This window comes from Siniperca chuatsi, linkage group LG8 (assembly GCF_020085105.1).
Source record: "Siniperca chuatsi isolate FFG_IHB_CAS linkage group LG8, ASM2008510v1, whole genome shotgun sequence".
NCBI lineage: Eukaryota > Metazoa > Chordata > Actinopteri > Centrarchiformes > Sinipercidae > Siniperca > Siniperca chuatsi.
In genome coordinates, this window is record NC_058049.1 from 15,850,888 (window position 1) to 15,871,956 (window position 21,069).

At 42.3% G+C, this 21,069-nt stretch overlaps 2 protein-coding genes and 2 pseudogenes across 21 annotated transcripts in view; all 4 read right to left on the bottom strand.

Annotated features, from left to right (window-relative positions):
- LOC122879995 (protocadherin gamma-C5-like) overlaps positions 1-21,069 on the bottom strand; it is a 251,973-nt gene that overhangs the window by 65,284 nt on the left and 165,620 nt on the right. Inside the window, exons 1-2 of one of the 20 annotated variants that reach the window (XM_044204688.1) lie at positions 3,154-5,737; positions 39-1,130 (exon numbers count right to left, since the gene is read on the bottom strand). The exons of 16 other annotated variants lie outside the window; for them this stretch is intronic. In XM_044204688.1, the coding sequence (XP_044060623.1) occupies positions 39-1,130; positions 3,154-5,538 (3,477 nt within the window). In that variant the 5' untranslated portion in view covers positions 5,539-5,737. Of the gene's footprint in view, positions 1-38; positions 1,131-3,153; positions 5,738-20,409; positions 20,686-21,069 lie in introns of those variants that run through there. 3 more of the 20 variants (XM_044204689.1, XM_044204690.1, XM_044204715.1) reach the window with 3 other exon arrangements.
- LOC122880012 overlaps positions 1-21,069 on the bottom strand; it is a 184,261-nt pseudogene that overhangs the window by 25,246 nt on the left and 137,946 nt on the right.
- LOC122879993 lies at positions 8,632-17,427 on the bottom strand (annotated as a pseudogene).
- Positions 17,435-20,417, bottom strand: LOC122880413 (protocadherin beta-16-like). Its single transcript, XM_044205511.1, has 2 exons — positions 18,033-20,417; positions 17,435-17,643 (listed from the first exon to the last, which is right to left on the bottom strand). The coding sequence occupies exons 1-2, from the start codon at positions 20,415-20,417 to the stop codon at positions 17,533-17,535; spliced, it is 2,496 nt and encodes an 831-aa protein (XP_044061446.1). The 3' UTR covers positions 17,435-17,532.

Here is a 21,069-nt window from a genome sequence, read left to right on the forward strand (position 1 = left end):
CTAAAACCTTACAACTGAAATTACCCCATATGACCAACCTCTAGATGAGAGTCTGGCTCATCCAGGATGCTCTTTTCACTCTGTATCCGCTGCATCGTCCCTGTAGAACTGGGGTCCATTATCAGCACGTTCTGACTACCAGCTCTGCCGAACTTACTGTCACTCTTTCTGGAGTCAGTCGTCCTGCACACCTCGTAATTGTACACGTGTTGGAGAGTCCCTGTCCCCAAAGTGTCCGAGTAACGTGGTGGATAATACGGAATCACAGGGAGGCTGGAGTGATACAGGATGCGAGACTGTCTCCATCTGTAGATTTTCACTGATATAATAACCACTAAACACGTGATGAAGAGGAAGGAAACTACAGCCAGAGCCAACACTAAGTAAAAAGTCAGGTTGTCGTTGTACTCCTTGTCGTGTGTAAAGTCAGTGAACTCCGACAGCACTTCAGGGAAGCTGTCCGCCACCGCCACGTTAACAATGACTGTAGCTGAACGAGAGGGCTGCCCGTTGTCCTCCACTATAACAGTCAGTCTTTGTTTCACAGCATCTTTATCAGTGACTTGGCGGACAGTTCTTATTTCTCCATTCTGTAAGCCCACTTCAAACAGCGCCCTGTCTGCGGCTTTCTGCAGTTTATAGGAGAGCCAGGCATTCTGTCCAGAGTCCACATCAACAGCCACCACTTTAGTGACCAGATAGCCCACATCTGCTGAACGAGGCACCATTTCAGCCACCAGAGAGCCACCAGTCTGGACTGGGTACAGAACCTGAGGCGGGTTGTCGTTCTGGTCCTGGATCATTATTTTCACAGTCACATTGCTGCTGAGTGGAGGGGAGCCTCCATCCTGCGCTTTGACGCGGAAGTGGAAGTCTTTGATCTGCTCGTAGTCAAAAGAGCGCACTGCATGGATGACTCCACTATCAGCACTAACGGACACATATGAGGAGACTGGCACTCCGTTAACAGAGGAGCCCTCCAGTATGTAAGAAACACGGGCATTCTGGTTCCAGTCAGCGTCTCTGGCTTTCACTGTGAATATAGAGAGGCCTGGTGTGTTGTTTTCTACAATGTAGGCCTCATATGAGCTCCTCTCAAAGACAGGCGCGTTGTCATTCACATCGGAGATCTGTAAGGTGAGAGTGACGCTGCTGGAGAGGGAGGGCACTCCCTCATCAGAGCAGGTCACAGTTATATTAAATTGAGTAGCGGTCTCCCTGTCTAAAGCGATCTCTGTAACTAAAGTATAAAATCCATTCAATGTAGATTGTATTTTGAAGGGAATGTTACCGTCTATATTGCACTCCACCTTTCCATTATTCTCTGAATCTGGATCCTTAACACTTAACATAGCTATAACAGTGTTTGGAGGTGAGTCCTCTAATATGGATTCTGATTTAGACACAACGTTTATGTGAGGACTATTATCATTTGTGTCAATAACATCAACTATTACTTTAGTGGAATCAGAGAGTCCCCCGCTATCTACAACTTCAATATCGATTTGATAAATATTCGCCTTTTCATAATCAATTTCACCGATTAGCATAATTTCACCAGTTTTCGAATTAATCTTAAACATTTCAGATAAAAGACGTTTGCTGGTAGATAACAGATATGATACTTCTCCGTTCAGGCCGATGTCTTTATCAGATGCACTTACAGTCGTTACGCTGGTGCCTTTGGAAGAATTTTCTAGTATTTTTGCTCTATACAGCGGTTTAGCGAATGTAGGTGCGTTGTCATTCACATCTAATACACTGACAAATATCTGCATTGTCCCTGACATCTGCGGCTCTCCTCCATCTACAGCAGTTAATAGCAGTGAAATGTATTCCTGCTTCTCTCGATCTAGAGGCTTCTGTAAAACCATATCTACCTTTTTACTTCCGTCTGCCTGATTTTCTAGTTTTAATACAAAGTTAGCAGTTGGAGTAAGTGAGTATCGCTGTAAGCCATTCATCCCAATGTCGGAATCGATAGCTTTCTCTAATACGAATTTCGATCCTATCACAGCGGACTCGCTAATTTCAAAGCGTTTTTCTGCATTTGTAAAACTCGGAGTATTATCGTTTATGTCGGTAATCTCCACTGTTACACGAAACAATTCCATTGGACTTTCCAGAATTATCTGGAAATGTAAAGCACAAGGCGTCGTCTCTCCACATAAAGCCTCTCTGTCGATCCTCTCTTGGATAAGGAGGACTCCCCTTTCTTTATTCAGCCCGATGTATTCTACACTGCCTCCTGTATAGACCCGAGCTTTACCTGATTTGAGCCTTTTAAGATCTAAACCTAAATCATGCGCTATGTTACCAACTACGGAGCCTTTCGGCATTTCTTCAGGAATGGAATAGCTGACCTGACCGAGCACGTAGCTGAGAGAGAGGACCGAGAGAAACAACAGTACTTGCCGTCTCATTGTTCTAGCAGAAGTCGTTTCCTGCACCGCTAAAACAAAAGCATTCCCAATGCAGTCAATGCGAAGGTAGATAACAAAAAGAAAAAAAAATCGTCCGCAATCCAACTAAAGGAAGCAAAATAATATATATCCAGTTACACCATTCCTCGCAGTGCTTCTTATGAGCGGAGACTGTGTATTCTCTCTTTCTCTGATTATGTCCAATGTATCGACTCGAAGGGGCAGGACACATACAGAAAAAAATAACATCTAGTTAAATTGCAACACGCTTGCCAACAGCGACCCTTTGAGTTGAAAATACAAATTACAACAAATAATATCAAAGAGAAGCAATCTAGTGCAAAGTCACACAGGGAATCAAACGAAACTCAAATCAGAGAAAATTTGGCCATTAATTTAGCATACTGATATTTCCCAAAATATATACTTTTATAATATTGTACTTACTTAAGTGGTTTAGTAACATATTTGAACAATGTAATTACAAAAGCAGAGTATTTGAATTGTAGTCTATGTGAATAGAAGGTATGAAGCCAAGACTAACAATAAAAACACAACAGTGTCGCTGTCCATGGTGCTGAATGATAGCGTATTATAAACTTCTCAGGCATTCATAGATGGTCTTTTTCGGACTGCTGGTGAAAACAACTGCTTTATGAAATGAATACACCAGTACCATGACTATGATTTGCATAACCATTTAACATTGTGATTGTTGCAGTATTCTGACCTCTAGAGGAGAGTCTGGCTCATCCAGGATGCTCTTTTCACTCTGTATCCGCTGCATCGTCCCCGTAGAACTGGGGTCCATTATCAGCACGTTCTGACTACCAGCTCTGCCGAACTTACTGTCACTCTTTCTGGAGTCAGTCGTCCTGCACACCTCGTAATTGTACACGTGTTGGAGAGTCCCTGTCCCCAAAGTGTCCGAGTAACGTGGTGGATAATACGGAATCACAGGGAGGCTGGAGTGATACAGGATGCGAGACTGTCTCCATCTGTAGATTTTCACTGATATAATAACCACTAAACACGTGATGAACAGGAAGGAAACTACAGCCAGAGCCAACACTAAGTAAAAAGTCAGGTTGTCGTTGTACTCCTTGTCGTGTGTAAAGTCAGTGAACTCCGACAGCACTTCAGGGAAGCTGTCCGCCACCGCCACGTTAACAATGACTGTAGCTGAACGAGAGGGCTGCCCGTTGTCCTCCACTATAACAGTCAGTCTTTGTTTCACAGCATCTTTATCAGTGACTTGGCGGACAGTTCTTATTTCTCCATTCTGTAAGCCCACTTCAAACAGCGCCCTGTCTGCGGCTTTCTGCAGTTTATAGGAGAGCCAGGCATTCTGTCCAGAGTCCACATCAACAGCCACCACTTTAGTGACCAGATAGCCCACATCTGCTGAACGAGGCACCATTTCAGCCACCAGAGAGCCACCAGTCTGGACTGGGTACAGAACCTGAGGCGGGTTGTCGTTCTGGTCCTGGATCATTATTTTCACAGTCGCATTGCTGCTGAGTGGAGGGGAGCCTCCATCCTGCGCTTTGACGCGGACGTGGAAATCTTTGATCTGCTCGTAGTCAAAAGAGCGCACTGCATGGATGACTCCACTATCAGCACTAACGGACACATATGAGGAGACTGGCACTCCGTTAACAGAGGAGTCCTCCAGTATGTAAGAAACACGGGCATTCTGGTTCCAGTCAGCGTCTCTGGCTTTCACTGTGAATATAGAGAGGCCTGGTGTGTTGTTTTCTACAATGTAGGCCTCATATGAGCTCCTCTCAAAGACAGGCGCGTTGTCATTCACATCAGAGATCTGTAAGGTGAGAGTGACGCTGCTGGAGAGGGAGGGCACTCCCTCATCGGAGCAGGTCACAGTTATATTATACTCAGAGTTTTTCTCTCTGTCTAAATCACTGTCTGTCACAAGGCTGAAGAATTTCTTCGACGTTGTTTTCATCAGAAATGGCATGTGTTCTTCGATATTACATGCGACTTTGCCATTTTCACCAGAGTCAGGATCTTCAACATTAAATATAGTTACCACAGTTCCTGGCCTAGAATTTTCTGATATTGAATTAGTCTTAGACATGATATTAATAGACGGATGATTATCGTTCGTATCGGTCACTTCAACAATAATCTTACACGAATCTGTTAGTCCTCCATCATCACTAGCTTGTACGTGTATTTCATAGTGCTGGGCTTTTTCATAATCCAGGTTTCCAGCTAAAGCTACCACACCATTTTCTTCGTCGATTTGAAACATAATAGGGACATCATCCAACGTGTTTGTTATTGAATATGACACTTTTCCATTTGAACCTTGATCTGCATCTACAGCACTAACGGTACTCAAAACTGTGCCCTTCGGAGCAGTCTCCATTATAGTAACCTTATATACTTCCTGCGTAAATACTGGGGCATTGTCATTAACGTCTAGCACTGAAATTTCTACTCGCATTGTTCCCGACAGCTGAGGATCACCACCATCAATTGCTGTGAGAGTTAAAGAGAGGTGCTCCTGCGCCTCTCTGTCCAGATGTTTTTGCAAAACCATCTCCACCTTTTTACTCCCATCTTGCTGATTTTGGAGTTTTAGATGAAAGTTGTCTGTCGGTTTTAGCGCATAACTCTGCAGTCCGTTCACACCGACATCTAGATCCATAGCTCTTTCTAGCACAAATTTTGCTCCAATCACAGCCGACTCACTAATCCTAAATTTCATCTCATCCTTTTTGAAGCTGGGTGCATTATCGTTAATGTCATTAATTTCGACTGTAACTGTGTAGAATTCAATCGGGTCTTCCAGTGTAATTTGAAGATGTAGAGCACAAGGTGTTGTCTGTCCACAGAGCGCCTCTCTGTCGATTCTTTCTTTCACAAGCAGGGCTCCCCTGTCTTTATTCAGCTCGATGTATTCTGCATTGTCCCCTGTATATATGCGAGCTTTACCTGACTTCAATCTTTTCACGTCTAAGCCTAAATCCTGCGCTATATTACCAACTAGAGAGCCTTTTGACATTTCCTCGGGAATAGAGTAGGTGACCTGCCCGAACACTGAGCTGAGGGAAAACACCGAGAAAAACAACAGTACTTGCCGTTTCATTGTTCTGTCCGAGATTTTATCTTCGACAAATACAGCAGATGTAAAGAAATAATCCAAAGCGTTAAGGTCCCTCTATTACAAAGTGATCCAGAGGAAGATTGATTGTCTTCGTGTTTCTAAAAATAAATGAATCGCAGCGCGAATATCTCCCGGTCTCTTCGACGACGCTCATGTGCTGTATGTGTGTCTCTTTCTCTGTTTAATGTAACAAATGATGTGGATAGGCTCTACATTGGCCAACAGCGGCCCTGAGAGTCCAAACACTTGCACTGCAGAAAAGCACACTATGGAGAAGGAATATGAAGAAATCTATACGACTTTCAGTCATTACAAAATGAATCTAACAACGCCTTAGTTTTGAAGAAATAAAATAATATGTAACTTCTCAATTAATAGGTATTATGTAACAAATACATTGGGAGTTCAGTTGTTAAGTATATAGTTTCTTCAATAAAGAATGTAGTAATTTTAGAACAAAGAATAAATGGGTCTTGTGTAGTTGATCACAAACAGTTAAATCCTTAAATATTATCTCTCAAATAAATGCTAACTTAATAGTCCCTTTTTAATAGACGACAGAGATCAAATTCTTTTCTGAAGTAATTGTTCTGTTATAAAGAAATTAGAGAAAACATTATCATCGAATGTTGGTAAATTATTTACATTATCTGTAATTAATGACCTTCATCGCTGCTCTGATGATAAACTGACCACTGGGAAGAAACATCCTACAGGCTATACTTCAGCAGCTCATTCAACTTATTTTCCAGCTGGAACTCTTTCTTGGTAATTACAGTCTAGTCAGCAATGACCAGTACCAAGATGATACTTTAGGAAACTGAAAATATTCACCTGAACTTGTTGTTTGCTACAGAGATGGAGCATAAGATGACTCATCACCACATATGCAGCTTGGAACCATTACTCCCTCATTTCCATTTGATTTATATCCACCTATGGGTTACACCTGAAATTTAAACTGACACTATAATATACATTTACTGACTAGTTTCTATTTATTCTCCACTGACTTGAACTGAAATTCAAAGTCACTTACATTCCACATTTTCTTTTAGACTATTTTGTTTACTTCCCACAGCTCTGTCCAAAAAAGTAGTTCTTTGGATCAAGTTGGAGCAGGAATTCAGACTGCGTGACTTATTACGCTTCACTGAGACATATGTAGATACTGCAAGGCAGGACAGCTAGCTGGACTGTAATAAGAGCAGATCCCAACAAGGTAACTATAAATCTATTGCCGTGGGTGTGTCTTTGCTGATGACTAATAGGTGATCAACAAGAGGTGGATAATGCAGACAACATGCATAGCAAGGATGATGGTAGTACTAATGCTAGTAGGTGTTTCTGGTGCTAATAAGATGGACACCGAAGAGCTCATTGCAGACAATTTCAGTAATGAACCTAGAAGATCAGTGGATCTTCCAATGTCTGTCCTGAGTAACTTTAACACTCACACCTCAGTGATTCCCACACGATTTAACAGTATTCTATTTAGATTATTTACCTAACAAAATATAGAGAAGCGATGAAAGGAGAGAAATCAACTGTAACGACAACTGAAATATAGAATAGTAAAGCAGGGAACAACCACACTGACTTTTAACTGATGTGGCATTGCACAAGAGTAAAAAAAAAACTCCCCAAACAAACTATGTCTTCTTGTCCACCCAGTCTTTAGCAACAAAACAGAGTATTCCCTAGTAATATGCCATGGGATGATAAGAACATAAAAATGTACAATGATGGAAAGAAATGCTAAAAATATACATTAAAAGACATGGTAGAACAACTTTCTGGAAAGACACACTGTAAATATGTGTCATGGAGTGATTGGGCACAATTCTTCACCTGTTACAGTGGTGTGTCTTTTGCAGTGTCCCTCTATGGATAGCGCTGTCCATGACAATGATGCTGAATGCACAACAATATTAACCAATAGGACGCATAGTTTGAATTACAGAGGAAGTAAGAATGTTGCAGCTTTAAAGAAGGCTAAAGTAAGATTGCGTTTTTGTAAAAACTTATGATACTTATTCAACAGGAAATAGATTTTCAGATGGACAAGTCATATTTGCCCTTATCAAATACTATACTTACATCCACAAAGGTGGAAATAGCTGATAAAGATGTACACAACAAAAACAGCTCATAAATTGATCTAGTCAATCTTTGAATTTACCAAAAGTCCAGAATCAAAAATTATTTTACAAATCAAATGACCTAGAAGGCAGATGACATTTCCTTAAATTAGACTACTCGAACAAAAACCATTTGTCGTCTATAAATCTGTAATCTATAAATTATAGGTGCCAGTACAGGCAGTTGACCAGCAGACCTTGTGTCGCTTTTGGTGATCCCAGCATTCTTAAACACAGTGTTTAAAGTGTTTTGTGTGCTAATCAACTAAAAAGGGTCTTAACACAGCGCTTTCAGCTTTCAATCAATAGTTGCACTCCATTGCATAGCGATGAAAGCTAATAGCAAAGTTGCAGTTTAAAGTTGCAGATTTCAAATGCTAAAATGACTTCTAATCTGTTGGCTTAAAATCCATAAAATCCATTCACTCTAAAAGTGTGCACAGTAGACACATTACAGCATTATGTGTCTGTTACAGAGTCACTACATTTGCGAACTTCAGATAACAGTTAAAAACTAGCTGCAGAAAGCATCAATAAATGACAAATATGTAATCACATAATACAGTATATGCAGATATGGCAGCAAGCCAGTAGGAACAAATGTGATAATAAATGAATGCACACTTTAAATCATGTATGTGAGCATGGCAGATCATCTATATGTACTGTCACCACTGCAACAAACTACTCAAATACTCACTGTAACCTACTTGGTGTTCTGCCAAAGGACATGTCAGCCAAAAAACACATTGTGTCTGTCATTCTGTAATATTTGAAATAACAGTTCATCCTCTGAATTTCCGATTAAATGATAACCATAAAAACCAAAAAAGGCTGATACTGGACAGTTCTGTAAAATCCTGGATTACATTCAACTGCAATATTTTTTTAGCATGAATTGCTGTTCTTTTAGTGACTACTCCAAAGTGTTCCTACAGTTTTCACACACCTAAAGTATGATTAAGGTTGGCATTGTATGGCTGAGGTTAAAAAGGACCAAAACTTAAAAGTTTCTGAAATTTTCACTAAAGACAACTAAGTACAGATTTTGTAAAACAATTCCAACATGAAGTAGTGGATATTAAAGGTGTCTTTATAAAATGATTAAGAAAGGTAGGTTGTAAAGATGAAAAACTGGCTAAAGAAAAAAAGATAAGTGCATTATATTATGATTCCGAGCTTCCCAAGAGCCCCAAGTTTAGTGAGCAACATAATGAATAGATAGAAAAAAGTGCTGTAACTAAAGGTGCAATGCAACACTTTGCGCAAAGCATACTCCATGAGACTAACCTCTAGAGGAGAGTCTGGTTCATCCAGGATGCTCTTTTCACTCTGTATCCGCTGCATCGTCCCTGTAGAACTGGGGTCCATTATCAGCACGTTCTGACTACCAGCTCTGCCGAACTTACTGTCACTCTTTCTGGAGTCAGTCGTCCTGCACACCTCGTAATTGTACACGTGTTGGAGAGTCCCTGTCCCCAAAGTGTCCGAGTAACGTGGTGGATAATACGGAATCACAGGGAGGCTGGAGTGATACAGGATGCGAGACTGTCTCCATCTGTAGATTTTCACTGATATAATAACCACTAAACACGTGATGAACAGGAAGGAAACTACAGCCAGAGCCAACACTAAGTAAAAGTCAGGTTGTCGTTGTACTCCTTGTCGTGTGTAAAGTCAGTGAACTCCGACAGCACTTCAGGGAAGCTGTCCGCCACCGCCACGTTAACAATGACTGTAGCTGAACGAGAGGGCTGCCCGTTGTCCTCCACTATAACAGTCAGTCTTTGTTTCACAGCATCTTTATCAGTGACTTGGCGGACAGTTCTTATTTCTCCATTCTGTAAGCCCACTTCAAACAGCGCCCTGTCTGCGGCTTTCTGCAGTTTATAGGAGAGCCAGGCATTCTGTCCAGAGTCCACATCAACAGCCACCACTTTAGTGACCAGATAGCCCACATCTGCTGAACGAGGCACCATTTCAGCCACCAGAGAGCCACCAGTCTGGACTGGGTACAGAACCTGAGGCGGGTTGTCGTTCTGGTCCTGGATCATTATTTTCACAGTCACATTGCTGCTGAGTGGGGGGAGCCTCCATCCTGCGCTTTGACGCGGACGTGGAAGTCTTTGATCTGCTCGTAGTCAAAAGAGCGCACTGCATGGATGACTCCACTATCAGCACTAACGGACACATATGAGGAGACTGGCACTCCGTTAACAGAGGAGTCCTCCAGTATGTAAGAAACACGGGCATTCTGGTTCCAGTCAGCGTCTCTGGCTTTCACTGTGAATATAGAGAGGCCTGGTGTGTTGTTTTCTACAATGTAGGCCTCATATGAGCTACTCTCAAAGACGGGCGCGTTGTCATTCACATCGGAGATCTGTAAGGTGAGAGTGACGCTGCTGGAGAGGGAGGGCACTCCCTCATCAGAGCAGGTCACAGTTATATTATACTCAGAGGCTGTCTCTCTGTCTAAATCACTGTCTGTTACTAAGCTATAGAAATCATTTGAAGAAGTTGTAATAGTAAATGGTATGTTGCCATTTATTCTGCAGTTCACTTGACCATTGTTACTTGAATCTGGGTCAAGGACACTGAACATAACTATAACTGTATTTTTGGGAGAGTCTTCGGGGATTGTATCAGATTTGGAAAGTACACTGATAACAGGCTTATTATCATTAATATCAATAACATCAACAATAATCTTACTGAAATCAGAAAGACCACCACTGTCTTTAGCCTCAATATCAATTTGGTAATGCTTGGCTTTTTCAAAGTCAACTTCACCATCTAATATTACTTCACCGTTTTCATTGATTGAAAAAATATCAGACACACTGTCCATAGTGGTCGACACTGAATAAGAAACTTCCCCGTTTGTTCCTTTATCTGCATCAGAAGCACTCACTCTTGTCAATGTTGTTCCTTTCTGAGAGTTTTCCGCTATGGCTGCCTTGTAAACCGACTGCATAAAAACAGGAGCATTGTCGTTTGCATCGAGCACGGTCACATAAATCTTTACTGTACCAGACATCTGAGGTTCCCCTCCATCTACAGCTGTTAACAATAATGATATTTGCTCCTCTTTCTCTCGATCTAACGGCTTGTGTAAGACCATTTCGACCTTTTTATTTCCATCTGCATGACTTTGTATTTTCAATACAAAATTATCTGTAGGTTTCAAGCTGTAATTTTTCAGGCCATTTACGCCAATGTCTGCATCAACCGCTCTGTCAAACACAAATTTAGATCCTGTAACTGCGGATTCGCTAATTTCAAAACGTTTCTCGTCATTTTTAAAACTGGGACTGTTATCGTTGATGTCGGTTATCTCTACTGTTATTCGAAAAAGCTCCATTGGGTTATCTAGAATAATCTGCAAATGTAAAGCACAAGGCGTCGTCTGTCTGCAGAGCGACTCTCTGTCTATTCTCTCTTTCACGAGGAGGACTCCTCTTTCTCTACTCAACTCGATGTATTCTGCACTGTCGCCCGTAAATATACGGGCTTTACCTGACTTTAGTCTTTTCACATCTAAACCTAAATCCCGTGCTATATTGCCCACTACAGAACCCTTCGCCATTTCCTCAGGAATAGAGTAGCTGACTTGACCGAGAACTGAACCGAGAGAGAAGATCAGGATGAAAAATGTTACTTGCCGTCTCATTGTTCTATCCACAGTTTACGTCACGCCACAAAAAAGGTGTTAAAATCGGTTTCACAAAAAATATCACAACGTGAAAAGTAATAGATAAAGGAATATCGATGCAATCCACAAATTGTGAAGAACAGTGTATCAGCTCAGTGTGTCCATCTACGGGGTAATCTGTCCGTGAACGGTGCTTTCTCCCTTGTTGTTTCTCTGAAATAACGATATGACATGGGAGGATCTGCTTCAAATCCTCTCTTCATCTGCAACACGTTGACCAACAGCGGCCCATGGAGTTCAAAAAGTGAAATTGCAAGAAAAGTAAACCTAATATCAGTTTACATTGTTCAGAAATGCGCATTACTGGTATAATCAAAAACAAAATTAAAAACTAAGCATAAAAAGGGGGCGCCGTCCACCCAAATATCACAAAAAGATAAATGGCATTTATGACCAAAAATACTACCTATAACACTAAGTCAGAGTGACCCACACAACTGAAAGCATATCATTACAAGTTTATGAAAGGAAATAAGAGAGAGAAAGTGGAAGCGGGTTACAAAGTACTGCCTCTGTCCGAGGTGCTGTAATGCTGTTGTCAGCGAGCAAACAGATATTTAAACATGCAGCTTTGACATAAGCGGAACATTTCTAACCTCTAGAGGAGAGTCTGGCTCATCCAGGATGCTCTTTTCACTCTGTATCCGCTGCATCGTCCCTGTAGAACTGGGGTCCATTATCAGCACGTTCTGACTACCAGCTCTGCCGAACTTACTGTCACTCTTTCTGGAGTCAGTCGTCCTGCACACCTCGTAATTGTACACGTGTTGGAGAGTCCCTGTCCCCAAAGTGTCCGAGTAACGTGGTGGATAATACGGAATCACAGGGAGACTGGAGTGATACAGGATGCGAGACTGTCTCCATCTGTAGATTTTCACTGATATAATAACCACTAAACACGTGATGAAGAGGAAGGAAACTACAGCCAGAGCCAACACTAAGTAAAAAGTCAGGTTGTCGTTGTACTCCTTGTCGTGTGTAAAGTCAGTGAACTCCGACAGCACTTCAGGGAAGCTGTCCGCCACCGCCACGTTAACAATGACTGTAGCTGAACGAGAGGGCTGCCCGTTGTCCTCCACTATAACAGTCAGTCTTTGTTTCACAGCATCTTTATCAGTGACTTGGCGGACAGTTCTTATTTCTCCATTCTGTAAGCCCACTTCAAACAGCGCCCTGTCTGCGGCTTTCTGCAGTTTATAGGAGAGCCAGGCATTCTGTCCAGAGTCCACATCAACAGCCACCACTTTAGTGACCAGATAGCCCACATCTGCTGAACGAGGCACCATTTCAGCCACCAGAGAGCCACCAGTCTGGACTGGGTACAGAACCTGAGGCGGGTTGTCGTTCTGGTCCTGGATCATTATTTTCACAGTCACATTGCTGCTGAGTGGAGGGGCCTCCATCCTGCGCTTTGACGCGGACGTGGAAGTCTTTGATCTGCTCGTAGTCAAAAGAGCGCACTGCATGGATGACTCCACTATCAGCACTAACGGACACATATGAGGAGACTGGCACTCCGTTAACAGAGGAGTCCTCCAGTATGTAAGAAACACGGGCATTCTGGTTCCAGTCAGCGTCTCTGGCTTTCACTGTGAATATAGAGAGGCCTGGTGTGTTGTTTTCTACAATGTAGGCCTCATATGAGCTACTCTCAAAGACGGGCGCGTTGTCATTCACATCGGAGATCTGTAAGGTGAGAGTGACGCTGCTGGAGAGGGAGGGCACTCCCTCATCAGAGCAGGTCACAGTTATATTATACTCAGAGGCTGTCTCTCTGTCTAAATCACTGTCTGTTACTAAGCTATAGAAATCATTTGAAGAAGTTGTAATAGTAAATGGTATGTTGCCATTTATTCTGCAGTTCACTTGACCATTGTTACTTGAATCTGGGTCAAGGACACTGAACATAACTATAACTGTATTTTGGGGAGAGTCTTCGGGGATTGTATCAGATTTGGAAAGTACACTGATAACAGGCTTATTATCATTAATATCAATAACATCAACAATAATCTTACTGAAATCAGAAAGACCACCACTGTCTTTAGCCTCAATATCAATTTGGTAATGCTTGGCTTTTTCAAAGTCAACTTCACCATCTAATATTACTTCACCGTTTTCATTGATTGAAAAAATATCAGACACACTGTCCATAGTGGTCGACACTGAATAAGAAACTTCCCCGTTTGTTCCTTTATCTGCATCAGAAGCACTCACTCTTGTCAATGTTGTTCCTTTCTGAGAGTTTTCCGCTATGGCTGCCTTGTAAACCGACTGCATAAAAACAGGAGCATTGTCGTTTGCATCGAGCACGGTCACATAAATCTTTACTGTACCAGACATCTGAGGTTCCCCTCCATCTACAGCTGTTAACAATAATGATATTTGCTCCTCTTTCTCTCGATCTAACGGCTTGTGTAAGACCATTTCGACCTTTTTATTTCCATCTGCATGACTTTGTATTTTCAATACAAAATTATCTGTAGGTTTCAAGCTGTAATTTTTCAGGCCATTTACGCCAATGTCTGCATCAACCGCTCTGTCAAACACAAATTTAGATCCTGTAACTGCGGATTCGCTAATTTCAAAACGTTTTCGTCATTTTTAAAACTGGGACTGTTATCGTTGATGTCGGTTATCTCTACTGTTATTCGAAAAAGCTCCATTGGGTTATCTAGAATAATCTGCAAATGTAAAGCACAAGGCGTCGTCTGTCTGCAGAGCGACTCTCTGTCTATTCTCTCTTTCACGAGGAGGACTCCTCTTTCTCTACTCAACTCGATGTATTCTGCACTGTCGCCCGTAAATATACGGGCTTTACCTGACTTTAGTCTTTTCACATCTAAACCTAAATCCCGTGCTATATTGCCCACTACAGAACCCTTCGCCATTTCCTCAGGAATAGAGTAGCTGACTTGACCGAGAACTGAACCGAGAGAGAAGATCAGGATGAAAAATGTTACTTGCCGTCTCATTGTTCTATCCACAGTTTACGTCACGCCACAAAAAAGGTGTTAAAATCGGTTTCACAAAAAATATCACAACGTGAAAAGTAATAGATAAAGGAATATCGATGCAATCCACAAATTGTGAAGAACAGTGTATCAGCTCAGTGTGTCCATCTACGGGTAATCTGTCCGTGAACGGTGCTTTCTCCCTTGTTGTTTCTCTGAAATAACGATATGACATGGGAGGATCTGCTTCAAATCCTCTCTTCATCTGCAACACGTTGACCAACAGCGGCCCATGGAGTTCAAAAAGTGAAATTGCAAGAAAAGTAAACCTAATATCAGTTTACATTGTTCAGAAATGCGCATTACTGGTATAATCAAAAACAAAATTAAAAACTAAGCATAAAAAGGGGGCGCCGTCCACCCAAATATCACAAAAAGATAAATGGCATTTATGACCAAAAATACTACCTATAACACTAAGTCAGAGTGACCCACACAACTGAAAGCATATCATTACAAGTTTATGAAAGGAAATAGAGAGAGAAAGTGGAAGCGGGTTACAAAGTACTGCCTCTGTCCGAGGTGCTGTAATGCTGTTGTCAGCGAGCAAACAGATATTTAAACATGCAGCTTTGACATAAGCGGAACATTTCTAACCTCTAGAGGAGAGTCTGGCTCATCCAGGATGCTCTTTTCACTCTGTATCCGCTGCATCGTCCCTGTAGAACTGGGGTCCATTATCAGCACGTTCTGACTACCAGCTCTGCCGAACTTACTGTCACTCTTTCTGGAGTCAGTCGTCCTGCACACCTCGTAATTGTACACGTGTTGGAGAGTCCCTGTCCCCAAAGTGTCCGAGTAACGTGGTGGATAATACGGAATCACAGGGAGACTGGAGTGATACAGGATGCGAGACTGTCTCCATCTGTAGATTTTCACTGATATAATAACCACTAAACACGTGATGAAGAGGAAGGAAACTACAGCCAGAGCCAACACTAAGTAAAAAGTCAGGTTGTCGTTGTACTCCTTGTCGTGTGTAAAGTCAGTGAACTCCGACAGCACTTCAGGGAAGCTGTCCGCCACCGCCACGTTAACAATGACTGTAGCTGAACGAGAGGGCTGCCCGTTGTCCTCCACTATAACAGTCAGTCTTTGTTTCACAGCATCTTTATCAGTGACTTGGCGGACAGTTCTTATTTCTCCATTCTGTAAGCCCACTTCAAACAGCGCCCTGTCTGCGGCTTTCTGCAGTTTATAGGAGAGCCAGGCATTCTGTCCAGAGTCCACATCAACAGCCACCACTTTAGTGACCAGATAGCCCACATCTGCTGAACGAGGCACCATTTCAGCCACCAGAGAGCCACCAGTCTGGACTGGGTACAGAACCTGAGGCGGGTTGTCGTTCTGGTCCTGGATCATTATTTTCACAGTCACATTGCTGCTGAGTGGAGGGGAGCCTCCATCCTGCGCTTTGACGCGGACGTGGAAGTCTTTGATCTGCTCGTAGTCAAAAGAGCGCACTGCATGGATGACTCCACTATCAGCACTAACGGACACATATGAGGAGACTGGCACTCCGTTAACAGAGGAGTCCTCCAGTATGTAAGAAACACGGGCATTCTGGTTCCAGTCAGCGTCTCTGGCTTTCACTGTGAATATAGAGAGGCCTGGTGTGTTGTTTTCTACAATGTAGGCCTCATATGAGCTACTCTCAAAGACGGGCGCGTTGTCATTCACATCGGAGATCTGTAAGGTGAGAGTGACGCTGCTGGAGAGGGAGGGCACTCCCTCATCAGAGCAGGTCACAGTTATATTATACTCAGAGGCTGTCTCTCTGTCTAAATCACTGTCTGTTACTAAGCTATAGAAATCATTTGAAGAAGTTGTAATAGTAAATGGTATGTTGCCATTTATTCTGCAGTTCACTTGACCATTGTTACTTGAATCTGGGTCAAGGACACTGAACATAACTATAACTGTATTTTGGGAGAGTCTTCGGGATTGTATCAGATTTGGAAAGTACACTGATAACAGGCTTATTATCATTAATATCAATAACATCAACAATAATCTTACTGAAATCAGAAAGACCACCACTGTCTTTAGCCTCAATATCAATTTGGTAATGCTTGGCTTTTTCAAAGTCAACTTCACCATCTAATATTACTTCACCGTTTTCATTGATTGAAAAAATATCAGACACACTGTCCATAGTGGTCGACACTGAATAAGAAACTTCCCCGTTTGTTCCTTTATCTGCATCAGAAGCACTCACTCTTGTCAATGTTGTTCCTTTCTGAGAGTTTTCCGCTATGGCTGCCTTGTAAACCGACTGCATAAAAACAGGAGCATTGTCGTTTGCATCGAGCACGGTCACATAAATCTTTACTGTACCAGACATCTGAGGTTCCCCTCCATCTACAGCTGTTAACAATAATGATATTTGCTCCTCTTTCTCTCGATCTAACGGCTTGTGTAAGACCATTTCGACCTTTTATTTCCATCTGCATGACTTTGTATTTTCAATACAAAATTATCTGTAGGTTTCAAGCTGTAATTTTTCAGGCCATTTACGCCAATGTCTGCATCAACCGCTCTGTCAAACACAAATTTAGATCCTGTAACTGCGGATTCGCTAATTTCAAAACGTTTCTCGTCATTTTTAAAACTGGGACTGTTATCGTTGATGTCGGTTATCTCTACTGTTATTCGAAAAAGCTCCATTGGGTTATCTAGAATAATCTGCAAATGTAAAGCACAAGGCGTCGTCTGTCTGCAGAGCGACTCTCTGTCTATTCTCTCTTTCACGAGGAGGACTCCTCTTTCTCTACTCAACTCGATGTATTCTGCACTGTCGCCCGTAAATATACGGGCTTTACCTGACTTTAGTCTTTTCACATCTAAACCTAAATCCCGTGCTATATTGCCCACTACAGAACCCTTCGCCATTTCCTCAGGAATAGAGTAGCTGACTTGACCGAGAACTGAACCGAGAGAGAAGATCAGGATGAAAAATGTTACTTGCCGTCTCATTGTTCTATCCACAGTTTACGTCACGCCACAAAAAGGTGTTAAAATCGGTTTCACAAAAAATATCACAACGTGAAAAGTAATAGATAAAGGAATATCGATGCAATCCACAAATTGTGAAGAACAGTGTATCAGCTCAGTGTGTCCATCTACGGGGTAATCTGTCCGTGAACGGTGCTTTCTCCCTTGTTGTTTCTCTGAAATAACGATATGACATGGGAGGATCTGCTTCAAATCCTCTCTTCATCTGCAACACGTTGACCAACAGCGGCCCATGGAGTTCAAAAGTGAAATTGCAAGAAAAGTAAACCTAATATCAGTTTACATTGTTCAGAAATGCGCATTACTGGTATAATCAAAAACAAAATTAAAAACTAAGCATAAAAGGGGGCGCCGTCCACCCAAATATCACAAAAGATAAATGGCATTTATGACCAAAAATACTACCTATAACACTAAGTCAGAGTGACCCACACAACTGAAAGCATATCATTACAAGTTTATGAAAGGAAATAGAGAGAGAAAGTGGAAGCGGGTTACAAAGTACTGCCTCTGTCCGAGGTGCTGTAATGCTGTTGTCAGCGAGCAAACAGATATTTAAACATGCAGCTTTGACATAAGCGGAACATTTCTAACCTCTAGAGGAGAGTCTGGCTCATCCAGGATGCTCTTTTCACTCTGTATCCGCTGCATCGTCCCTGTAGAACTGGGGTCCATTATCAGCACGTTCTGACTACCAGCTCTGCCGAACTTACTGTCACTCTTTCTGGAGTCAGTCGTCCTGCACACCTCGTAATTGTACACGTGTTGGAGAGTCCCTGTCCCCAAAGTGTCCGAGTAACGTGGTGGATAATACGGAATCACAGGGAGACTGGAGTGATACAGGATGCGAGACTGTCTCCATCTGTAGATTTTCACTGATATAATAACCACTAAACACGTGATGAAGAGGAAGGAAACTACAGCCAGAGCCAACACTAAGTAAAAAGTCAGGTTGTCGTTGTACTCCTTGTCGTGTGTAAAGTCAGTGAACTCCGACAGCACTTCAGGGAAGCTGTCCGCCACCGCCACGTTAACAATGACTGTAGCTGAACGAGAGGGCTGCCCGTTGTCCTCCACTATAACAGTCAGTCTTTGTTTCACAGCATCTTTATCAGTGACTTGGCGGACAGTTCTTATTTCTCCATTCTGTAAGCCCACTTCAAACAGCGCCCTGTCTGCGGCTTTCTGCAGTTTATAGGAGAGCCAGGCATTCTGTCCAGAGTCCACATCAACAGCCACCACTTTAGTGACCAGATAGCCCACATCTGCTGAACGAGGCACCATTTCAGCCACCAGAGAGCCACCAGTCTGGACTGGGTACAGAACCTGAGGCGGGTTGTCGTTCTGGTCCTGGATCATTATTTTCACAGTCGCATTGCTGCTGAGTGGAGGGGAGCCTCCATCCTGCGCTTTGACGCGGAAGTGGAAGTCTTTGATCTGCTCGTAGTCAAAAGAGCGCACTGCATGGATGACTCCACTATCAGCACTAACAGACACATATGAGGAGACTGGCACTCCGTTAACAGAGGAGTCCTCCAGTATGTAAGAAACACGGGCATTCTGGTTCCAGTCAGCGTCTCTGGCTTTCACCGTGAATATAGAGAGGCCTGGTGTGTTGTTTTCTACAATGTAGGCCTCATATGAGCTCCTCTCAAAGACAGGCGCGTTGTCATTCACATCAGAGATCTGTAAGGTGAGAGTGACGCTGCTGGAGAGGGAGGGCACTCCCTCATCAGAGCAGGTCACAGTTATATTATACTCAGAGGCTGTCTCTCTGTCTAAATCACTGTCTGTCACTAAACTGTGGAAATTATTTGTTGATGTTTTTAAAGTGAAAGGTATATTTTCGTTGATGAAGCATTTTACGTTTCCGTTTTCTCCTGAGTCCTTGTCCTCGATGTTTATCATTGTAACGACTGTATTGAGTTCGGCATCCTCTGATATCACATTTGACTTTGACATTATGTTGATTTCGGGCTTGTTGTCATTCATGTCTTGTACATCCACAAATAATTTGCACGAATCTGTGAGTCCTCCCTCATCACTAGCAAGTACATTTATTTGAAAGTTTCGCGACTCTTCAAAGTCAATGTTTCCAATTAAGGAAACTTCGCCGTTTTCCTCATTTACCTCAAATAATTTCCTGATATCATCTACTGCATTGGTGATTGAATATGTTATTTTGCCGTTAGAGCCTTGATCTGCATCTGCTGCTGTAACAGTGGCAACAACTGTGCCTTTAGGTGAATTTTCAGTAACTGCAGCCTTGTATGTTGGCTGTGTAAAAACGGGGGCATTATCATTGACGTCTAGAACTGTGATGACAATCAGCATTGTTCCTGACATCTGCGGCTCTCCTCCATCTACAGCCGTTAACACAAGAGATATCTGCTCTTGTTTCTCTCTGTCTAAAGGCTTCTGTAGCACCATCTCAACATTTTTATTTCCATCGGCATTATTGTGCAGTTTCAGAGCAAAATTATCTGTTGGTTTTAAATCGTATCTATGAACTCCATTAATTCCAACATCAAGATCCACCGCCCTTTCCAGCATAAATTTTGCTCCACTGATTGCTGACTCGCTAATTTTGAATTTCATTTTACTTTTTTCAAAGGTTGGTGCATTATCATTGATATCCGTGATCTGTACTGTAACAGTGTAAAATTCCATAGGATTCTCCAAAATAATCTGAAAATGCAAAGCACACGGTGTCGTCTGTCTGCAGAGCGCCTCTCTGTCGATTCTCTCTTTAACAAGGAGGACTCCTCTTTCTCTGTTCAGCTCGACGTACTCGTCGCTGTCTCGGGTATAAATTCGAGCTTTACCAGATGCTAGACGTTTGGTTTGTAAACCTAAATCTTGTGCTATATTGCCCACTAAAGAGCCTTTCGCCATTTCCTCCGGAATAGTGTAGCTGACTTGCCCGAACACCGAGCCGAGGGTCAGGAGAGAGATAAACAGCAGTACTTGCCTTGTCATTGTTCTATCCGAATTGTTTTCCTGTGATTCAGTGTGTTTATATCCCATAAAACTGATAGCGATTCCAGGATCAAACGTTAATTTTGCGCATACATAGTCCAAACAAAAGAAAGAAAGTCTCAAGGGTCGACATCATCTTTTCAAATATTCCACAGGACTCGAGTGTCTGCTCTTTCCCGTCGTGCTCTGTCTTTCTGATGTCGATGTTACATGGGAGGTGCTGATACAACCCTACTGTCAGCCGTCGACAGTCTGGTCAACAGCGGCCCTAAGAGTTCACATGATAAAACTGCAGAAATCCAACATAAAAGAATCTCTGCTCAGAAAGACTTAATTTAAAAAATATCTGAAGTTGAATGAAACTGATTATAAATACAGCGGCAATGTGAACATATTCCCAAAACTATTCGGATTAACTTCAAAGATATCATTGGATGTCTTTGCAGTCACTTTAACTAGAGAATGCTGTATTTATAAACTGTGTCATATTTAAAAGAATCAAACCAGCATATCGATTAACACATTTGAAACGATTTAACCAGAAAACTGAATAATGTGCAAACAGATCTCACTATATAAAATGGTAACGCTGAGAAGAGGTAAAGGGAGCGGATAAAGTTAATGTCGCTGTCCGATGTTCTGAAATGGATAC